General features: G+C 39.1%; 2 protein-coding genes across 3 annotated transcripts; both read right to left on the reverse strand.

Moving 5' to 3' along the window:
- Positions 1–125: 125 nt before the first annotated feature.
- LOC114746921 (caltractin-like) lies at positions 126–3,876 on the reverse strand. 2 transcript variants are annotated; one of them, XM_028935195.1, is made up of 7 exons: positions 3,745–3,876; positions 2,800–2,923; positions 2,684–2,720; positions 2,573–2,600; positions 1,965–2,117; positions 1,773–1,875; positions 126–514 (listed from the first exon to the last, which is right to left on the reverse strand). In XM_028935195.1, exons 1-7 carry the CDS (start codon positions 3,745–3,747, stop codon positions 450–452), a joined length of 513 nt encoding a protein of 170 aa, XP_028791028.1. In that variant the 5' UTR covers positions 3,748–3,876; the 3' UTR covers positions 126–449. The 2 variants fall into 2 exon arrangements, with proteins under 2 accessions (XP_028791028.1, XP_028791027.1); XM_028935194.1 differs by lacking the exon at positions 3,745–3,876 and adding an exon at positions 3,611–3,679.
- Positions 3,877–5,531: 1,655 nt separating this feature from the next.
- LOC114746918 (heat shock factor protein HSF24-like) lies at positions 5,532–8,456 on the reverse strand. The gene is made up of 2 exons (XM_028935191.1): positions 7,785–8,456; positions 5,532–6,555 (listed from the first exon to the last, which is right to left on the reverse strand). The coding sequence occupies exons 1-2, from the start codon at positions 7,989–7,991 to the stop codon at positions 5,920–5,922; spliced, it is 843 nt and encodes a 280-aa protein (XP_028791024.1). The 5' UTR covers positions 7,992–8,456; the 3' UTR covers positions 5,532–5,919.
- Positions 8,457–9,939: the final 1,483 nt, after the last annotated feature.

Genomic DNA, 9,939 nt, shown 5'->3' on the forward strand with positions numbered 1-9,939 from the left:
TGCCCTCCCTCATCATTCTCTTCCATCTGCAATGTGTTCCCCGCAGTCTTATGCCGGTGCCTGCCTTTTCTTGATCCCACTCCTCCCTCCCTCCCTCCTTTTTTGTATTAGCAACTTTGTCACCCTTACAAATACAGTATAACATTATATTGTAAATTAACTCTATATACAAGTACATTCATTTGGCTTAAAAAAATAATAATAATTCAATCTCAAGTTGCATCCGATCATGCAAGCCCCAAGGTTCTAAACTTCTAACTTGTACAATGATAGAGTACTGAGTATTTGCCCACAAGCCAATTATTATTATTATTATTATTATTATTTATTAAATTGCTATCGCTATTTACAGGCAAAACACGATCACAATTGTCCCCATAACATTTTGCCGCTTCTGTTCGATATAATTTTATTCCTTTTACCCGCAGGCCGCTTGGATATTCATATTACTAGTAACCATAGCTAGTTCTCTTCATCATCCCGATGAACTCCTCTGCATTCACCTCCCCATCATCTGCACATTTTTAGCCCAAAATGTACCAGGTCACAGACAAACAAAGAAATGATAAAAACTCATCGAAAAAGCACAAACAGTAATTTTACCGGTCCCTTCATACAACCTGCCCCCTTTTCTCTCCAACATCGCAATATGCTATTTAAACTAGACTGCTATGTTGCTTAAGCATTTTTTTTTCCCCTTTTTATGTGGGGAGTAGCAGCCTTTTCTTTATATAGAACCCATAAACTGCAAAAAATTGTTTCATTCTTTTTGTCAAAATCATGCTGCTAAATGTCACAGGACTAAACAATTATCAGAATTATGAAGCAAATCAATACTTGATCGAGAAACAGAAATAATATTTTTTTTTTTAAAATTGTGAAGTAATAAAAAAGGATCTTCAGAAGAATTACCCAATCGTAGCGTGACGATATTATCAAAGCAATAATGAACTTTTTCTCATCATACATCTCAGTCATGGCATAGAGAATTAGCAGACCATTTTTCTTATTTTATAATTGCAGTTGTCATCAAAACAATAAGCTACTGCTCGTATTTCAATAGATCCACACATACTCTTCAATGCATATCACTGACCTCTAATAATCAGGAAGATGAAAGAACAGAGTAAATATAAATGCCATGAGGTAGAGATGTGAATTCTCATAGTCCCCTTTTCCCCAATTCTGCACGAGGCATTTCAAACCAATGATTGACGATATCATCCTCAACTACTCCATCCGTCCCCAAATGAGAAACCAATGACTAATTTTCTCAATAACAAGAAGTTTAAGTTTTGCCGGATTAAAAAAAATGCCCCAAGTAAACTGGCTATCCATATCCCTTGAATATATTATTAACAGTTCCACCATACTTTGTCACTAGAGTGTTTCCCAAACATTTTGCTTTAAAAAAATCAGTAATAATAAAGCAGAACCCAGCACATACATATAGTAAAACCATGAAATTACATCACACATGTATTTTCAGTGCAGCAAACAATCAGAGCCACAAGGAGGCATTTGTTAACAAGACCTATTTAACACCCATGCCAAGAGAATGACCCATCTAACCGCATCGAGCAACTTAAGAGAAATGAGATGATACATTAACATCACCAATATAAGAAAACTGCATCGCCTACACATTAAATAACATAAATACCATAACGAAGTCTTCTTCACCAATGAAAACAAATGCGCAGTTGGATGCGGATAATTGACTTTCTATGAATTGAAATTTTAACCATGTTATTATGATATGGAAAACTTACGATCGAGGTCTGCTGCCTCAATCATATCCTGAATTTCCCTGACAGTAAAACTTTCACCTAGCTCTTTTGCAATGCTCCGAATGTCTGCTTCAGATATCTTTCCCTGCATGGACACTAAATGAGAGGCTGAAAAATGGGGAGAAGAAGAAGAAAAGGCTATAGAGATCATGTATACAAAGTGAAGAACTTCACATTTCCATCTTGATCAATAATCTGGAAAGCTTTCATTAGCTCTTCCATAGTGTCCCTTTCTCCAATTTTGGCTGTCATCATGTGCTCGAACTCATCATATTCAATTGCCCCACTGCCATCCTTATCCACGTCTGCTATCATTTGATTAATTTGCTGGAATAACACAGTGGACCAATTTTTACACATGCGTACAAAACTTTCAAAATAACATCCCAGATCCAAAAATACTAAAGAAGATATACTCAAACCATTGACATCATCCAGGCAAAAAACAACAAAAACAAAAAAATCCATTGACATCATAAAATTAGATTTCATCGCATTCAAAAGCAACAAACTTGGGAGACAACTCTGATTAAGGAGAACTGCAGACAATGCCAAATGATTGAAAGAGGGCAGGGTGAGATAGGCAGGAATGATCGAGAAGGAGATAGATGTCTCTTCTCATTACAAGGCCAAAAAACTATAGACGTATCTTTTCCTCATTACAAGGAGTTTTTACCCTTGGCCACAGCCTCACAACGAGTAAATCATCGGTTGCACCATCCCATCGTAATAAACAAATACACACGCAGAGTTCAGTGAGTGTACTGGATTGTAGATTATACCTCTTCTGTCATCTCAAAACCAAGGGCCCTGTCAAAATAAGATGTCTGTTATGGATATTACAAGGCTGGTTGAGATGACAAAGCCTAAGAGTTTTGAAATAACAGTCATACCTCATGGCAACATTCAGCTCCTTGGCATCAATGGTACCTAAAAATCAACAAGGAATGTCATAAAAATTATTTGAAATTCAAATGAAACTCAATTTTGATACTTAAGTATACAAAACCTGAACAATCCGTGTCAAATAATTCAAATGCTTCCCTAATCTCCTGCTTCTTCTGTTGGCTCAATCCATGATGGCGCCCTCTAGGTTTATGAATTCTCGTAGATTCCCCTCTATATAACGGGCCCTGATACAGGATTCCATTTAATTAGCAAATACATAATGATTGATCAAAATTAATTCTCTTTCCTCAATCACATATGCCTCATACTTTGTTAACATTCCCATATGGTGTTGGAGATGTCATCAACTTTAAACCCACAACTATTTTAATTTTATTTTCAAGAATTGATGTATGGTCAATTAGTTTACCCAGCATGGCAGAGGGTCAGTGGAATAAAGAACATCGTTAAACCTTGCATTTGATCTGTAATTTTATTCCCCTCTTTTAATCTCTTCAACCGCTATATTTTGTTTTAACATTCCACTTCGCAAATGCTTCTAGAATTATTAATAATTGATAGTTAATACTACCTCCAATCCTTAATATAAGACTTTATTTGAGTTTTAATTTGAACCTAAATATAAGACCCCATTTCACTTTTATCTCTCATATTTGTGAAACTTTAATATTAGTAGTTATAACCAATGCACTTGATTAAGAAGAATATTTTAAAAAAACAACACATATTTATTACAAATAACTAACTTAATGTATTTTTTTAATCTCGCCATCAAATTAGTTAACTATTTTTTATAAGGGGGAGATGATGTAGTACGTATAATTCCGAACATGCAAGGTTTCTCTCGGTTTCAGTCATCTTCACTGAAGGAACAGATCAGATCATCTAGGAAATAAAGAGCAGGCAGTTACCGGGGGTAGAATCATCATTTTCAGCACAAACCCCAGATTGAACCAAGATTCCATTACGCAGGGTGGAAAGTCGCCAAAAGTGAAAAGGAGGCAACTCCCCAGAGAGACAGAGGAGGAGATGGAGGAAAACTTACCATCCTGGACTGAAAACTTCCCTGCCGCAGACTTCGAAGAAAGAGCACGAGAAAGACAAAGTGATGATCGGAGCGCCGGCTTTCTAAAAGAGCAGTTAGGCTGCACTACTCTTCTGATGTGTGCCGTCAGATGAATCGCGCGACGTGATGGGCCTTCAGCCACGGCCTCAAGTCCAACAAAGCTAAAAAGAAGGGTGAGTTTTCATTTCCTTTCCGATTGAGTTCGTCTGGACCGTCCGTGGTGAGAAGCGATCGCAGCCGTCCCTTCTTGGCGTGATAAACGTTGCGTTTTTGGTCAAGCGAGTTCAACCCTGGAAAGTGGAATCCCAGCTTGACCGTGTTTTGACTTTTCTCGCAGAAACCACCATCAACACAGGCGTCCCGACGCACGCACGGAAACCGCTGCAAAATGCAGGGGGCTTTCCCGATCTGATTTTCGACATCTTCCTCCAAGTTCTCCCACGTAGCAGCGACCCAGTTAAAGGGATTGTTGCTTCATTTTGCTGACTGTTCCAATGTACGGTCCGTTCTCTTCAAAGTTCAAACCCGTCATTTTTTATTTTTTTTAAATGGAAAAAAAAAACAGTCATTATTGGCCATGAAAAACTCAAAATGATGCTTCATTCTGTTGAATGAGGCTTCACTGTGGCTTGCCAATTCAATTGAAACTGTTGCCGGGGTCAGTGTATGATTCAACAGTGATTTTTGTCGCTGCTTGCTGGTTTTTTCCCCCTTTTGTCAACGCTGCTTGCTGGTTTTTTTTTTTCCCCCTTTTGTCAACGCTGCTTGCTGGTTTAGTCGAGTCAATTGGTCTATGCTTTGCTGGTCTCATGCTCAAGCATTATGTGCAAATGACCATGACTGCGTTATTGAACGGTGATTTTGCTTGCTACTATAACTAAGTTGACGCCTGATTCGGATGCAAGATGCGGATGATTGATGCAATTTGCGCAGATGATTATTACCCTGGCATGAAGGTTCCCTGAAGTCTGAAGGAATTTTCCTAAGATGGAATGGAACCTGAGGAATTATCTCCCAAACAGATGCATTTCTTTAAACTCCTTTTTTCATTTAATTGCAGATAATTTTTAGCCTTTATATCATTTTACAAATTATCCCCCAACAAAATCTTCACGTTGGCAGAGATTCGAACTCACCACATTGTCCAATGTTAAATTAATCTTTTGTTTAACGAACATTGTCATGGTTGGCCCAAAAGAAGTAAACGAAAAAAGGAAACCAAAAAGTAGAGAAGGGTTACCGGTGGTTGTCGGCCCAAAAAGTACAATCCATGTCCACCCAAACTCGTTCCCCTGCATATGGCCCCATGCAAATTTTTTTTTGCAATTCGCTGATTTCCAAAGACCCAAAACAACCTCGGGCATTGTTATTACAGAAGAAAATTGAGGGGATGTGGATGGTGGAATAATGTAGAACCAGCATCCTGAGTTCGAGCTTGTCAATTGTGCTCCATGACTCGTACAATATCATTGTCCTTTCAAAAGCTCAACCCTTCATCCAATACCGCGGTACAAAAAGGGGGAAAGAATAATCCCCATTTCATTCTGGTCTCGAAGCAGGGATAAATGAAGAGGGTCACATTGTTGCGATTGGCCAGCAAGTAGCAGCGGCCTCACGCCCCTGTTGCTCATTTAGGATGGTATGCCCAATTGAGGGAGAAGGCAGTGTCGTTCCTTTCAACGTTCGCCGTGGTTAAAATATGTTAATCATGAGTTTCCTTGTCAACTTATTTGCTCAAAAGGGGTAAACAAGTTACAAACATCACAATATTAAATTCACACTACATTATTATTTACACCCAGATCTTGAACAGAGGGGTACTGCCATGAAATGAGAGATCCTTTCTGACCTCCCCTTCTACCGCACTACCAAACTAACAACCATGCGTGTATGGCGAGCAAAGATTCCTCCTAAATCCTTGCTATATTATTCTATTTATGCCTTTGCATATCTAGGGAGGGGATATTAATCGCAGTACATTGAAATTTAGAGCATCACGAAATTAAACTAGGAAGGAAAAAATGGCACCAGTGGATGAGGGTGAGCACGTGACATTGTCCTTCATGGTGACACCCGCCACTGAACTATAGGTGATTAATTCTGTCATCTTATCTGCAGAAAGAGTATTGATTTGATGAGGAGAGCAGAGGTGACTCAGTTGCAGACCTTGCTGCTCTTCATCATCACGGGCGAAACAAAGTCAACAGCTTTCAGCTGCTTATTAGAGTGAGGGCCACCACACCCTATTTGGTCTTCGCGCCCTCTCTTGGTGTTGGCGACGCTGCCATGGCTTGTGCTCAACCTAACCCCAAACAGCTTCAAGCTTTCCCCACCAGATCCCTCCCTTTCACCTACCGCGTTTTCGTCGTCATCTTCACCTTCATGTTTGCGGCTGGACCCACAGCTTCCTTGCCGCATGATCCGATGGATCTGATCCTGACCCATCTTCACGTGCTCCTTCAGAAAACTAATCAGCTCCTCGCACCGCTTCTTCGCCTGCGCCAGTTCCCAGCTCAGCACCTCGTTATCCTTTCTCAATTTCTCGTTCTCCCCCGATAAATTCGCCATTTGAGAACTCGTCGTCTCCACCGTTCCTAGATTCTTCGAATCTGGAGAAGAAGTCGAGGTCGATCCCATGTCATCCCCGCCGGAGTTCGACGCCGCAGGCGCCTGCGCCGCGGATTGCACCACGGGTTTCCGACGTTTGATCTCCGCCAACAGCTCTTTCTGTCCTCGTTTAAAATATTCGTTGGCGAATTCCCATTTGTCAGGAACAATCTTACGGAATCCCTGGAAAGAACCCCCAGTTTAAAATTAGCAGTCAATCATGAACGGTAAGTGAAATTTTCATCATCGGAGTGTGAACCTTGAGCTGTAAATATCTAAACAATGCGGCCCTACTGCATGTGCCAGTTCACCATATTCAGTACACAGTGAGCAGATAGACGACAGTACGACACGACGATCGTCAGGATCTGGGTAATCAATTTATGAATCGGGTTTCCCGTTTCTAGAAGGCAACAATTGATACATACTTTCCCTATTTTGTCGTTAAGCGAAAACGATGGACTTTCACTGGCAAGGTCCATAATTTATTTATTTATTTTTCAAATGTTGAAGATTCATTTAACTAGAAATACTTCAGGCCAAAAAAAAAAACAGAAATACTATCAAGTACTACCCTACTAGATATTTAATATTTGGGCACGTTATATCATTATGGGCCAAAAAAAAACTTCAGAATTTCACAATATCCTAAGAATTATTTATTTTTTCTATTTTTAATTATAAGACGTTATTTATTCTACAAACAACAAAAAATATAAATTAATCATTATTCTGTTTACGTTTTCGTAAATATCTTTTAAAGAAAGTTGAATTTATGAGTTATGACTCATGAGGGGAAATGTTGAGGCAATAATATTAAGTATTTTTCCCGCGTGGAACGCACATTTAGGCTTTTGTTTGGAAAGATACAACTATTCTGCTTTGATAGGCCACCAAACATATAAGACTGCCATGACGTTGCTTGCCATCAAACCCTACGTATGAATAATTGTTTCTTGCCCTCCGGCTCTCCTCCTCTTGGTTAACCGGCATATGCAATACTTGTCTGTTTTTCCGAATTTCGATGCCCGGAACTGCCAGGAGGAGAAAAGCCCTATTTATTGATTTATTTATTTTACAAACTGAGTTTTCAGTTGTCCCATGAAACCAACATGACATGCGTTTTGAAGGCACGTGAATGTCGTATTTTTTGTCTTAAGATGACCCAAGTGATCCCTGATTCCCAGACTTATCAGTTTCTATCGTAAATCAAGATACAATTAATCTCTCATCTCTGATGGATCGGAACTTAACTATGTTTGTTGAGGTAGCTTTAATTTAATTTATCAACTCTGGCAAAAAGGCAGAGCAAGAGATTTCAAGCCAGGAAATTAACACAGGCGATAATGAAAGAGTAAATAAGGGAGGAAATATGAAGAGATCATGTAAGTGAGAAGAGGAAGGGAACGTACATAGGTGTTGAGCTGGCGTACGAAGCTAGAGAAGTTGTTGTGCTTGAAATACTTGGGAAGCAAATCCTTGGCAAAATCCGCATGCTTCCACACCACGAACGTGTTCCCACTTTCACCCCACGATATGACGTCGTCGGTGGCCGGATCATCCACCAACTGGTACGTCTTCGTCAGAAACGGCGCCGGCACCGATCTTTGCGAAGCCATTTCTCCCGATCTATCTCCTCTCCCTTCACTCCACCCACCTCTATTATCTACTCTTAATTAACTTGATGATGAAATAAAACAAACCAGACGAGCCAACCAAATCAAAAACAAAAACAAAAGAAAAGGAGAAAAATCCCGTATATCTGTGATCTGCTAGTATCCCTTCCTCCCTTCGGGAAAGCCTGCTTGGGACGAGCAACTAAAAAGGAGGAGAGCGGTCAAGAACTCCCAGCCCCAGCAATAAAAACCAGAAAAGAAGAAGCGAGATTGAAGTGGGTGACGATCAGAATTCATGATTGTTCAGACTGGGCGACAAGTCTCATGACTGGACTCTTCCATAACAAAAAAAACCCTGCCCTCCCGGAATGTTAGTTTTGGGCGCCACCCGGTGCCTTTAATACAGAATGTCCGTATCACCACTCTGGGAAGAGAGCGTGACGTGGGTTCTAGAAATTTGGAGAAGCGCAATAATCTTTGTACGCAACCCTCGCCCTCAGAATCGGAAGAAATGCTATGGATATTTAATGTCGAATCCTTTTGTTTTAAAGAATTATTTCTAGAGATCCTTGTGGTTCTATTAGTGAATTTGTGTTGTTTAAATGATCAATAATACTAGTATTAAATATTTTATTGTGGTAAATTTGTGTTATATAAATCATTAAATATTTATCATTGGACTGATAGATTTAAATTACGTGACTGATAAATTTAACCATCTTTTTAATAATTAATTTATTATAAATTTAGGTGTTTATTACAATTTTCCGGGGAGACATAAGCCCCCACTGGCGTGGCCCCCCCATCTTTTGATTAATTTTCAAAAGCAAAGGAAGGGGGATGAAAAGAATGCGAGACACTTTCAAAGAATGTCACACGCTTTCCCGGACGAAGCTTCTATTATGTTTCTACGTGGAAAGTGGGAGCTGATTTGTTTGGCTTTTCTTCAGAGGCCGGGCTTTCATCATGTTTGACATTTAACAGATATTTTAATCTGCGTGGACGCGTGGGTTTGGCGTTAAACTTGACCCCGTTATTATCTGGATTATTAATACAAAACTTATTTAGTTAATCTGAGCATATTAATAAAATTAAATAAATCTTTCGATTTTAATAAGTGTTTATCGATAACGTTAGGTTATATACTTAATAAATTTGTTTTAAAGATAAATTAAATTTAGATTTTATATTTAAAATTATTAAGTAGCTTCTATGTATATAATTCAGGAGTAACATTTTGTTAGGAAGGAAGATGAGAGAGGGGGAAGAGTAAGAAGCTTGAAGAAGTGGGTAAGGTGGGTTTTTCTTCCATCCCACCTAACACTTGCCATTTCTCAATTGCTTCTGTTCATCGCCATCCCTGGCTGCCCATTTCTTCTGTTATTAATTATTATCAGTTTATTTAATCAGTCGCTCCCTCTCTTCCTTACTCTCTTAGTCTTCTTCCGTTATGCCTTTGCTTTCTGACCCTAAGCTTAGACCCTCCAACTATCCCATGAAGTGAGGCCGAATCAAAGCCAAAAATAGATTAAACACTTAGAAAAAAATACCTTCACTCGAGACATAACTTTTTTTACAGGCTTACTCCTATTGCTTCAAACTTAGATCAGACACCCCTAAAATTGAAATCTTCACAGAACATGATCTGTAAAATCAAAGTTGGACAAAAGCTGATTCAACCGTACGTATAAGCCATAATCTTTAGATACAGTCGAGTGAAAAAATAAATAAATAAAAAGTTGATAAAAATACGAAATCATAGAGATTTTTTTTGCTATGAAAAAGTTTAGTTGAGTTGGGTCCCGGGGTTCACTAGAGTAAGGACATGCTTTCAAATTCAGAGAGCGCTTATAGAGGTACTTACAGATTACTCACGAACAAGATCCTCACATCGGCAGCAGGATTTGAACTTACGACTTTGTAGGTTATGAGTCGACTTCTTATCAACTAG

This window comes from Neltuma alba, unplaced genomic scaffold (genome assembly GCF_004799145.2).
Source record: "Neltuma alba isolate B1F8T4 unplaced genomic scaffold, ASM479914v2 tig00005138_pilon, whole genome shotgun sequence".
In the NCBI taxonomy this organism is placed as follows: Eukaryota; Viridiplantae; Streptophyta; class Magnoliopsida; order Fabales; family Fabaceae; genus Neltuma; species Neltuma alba.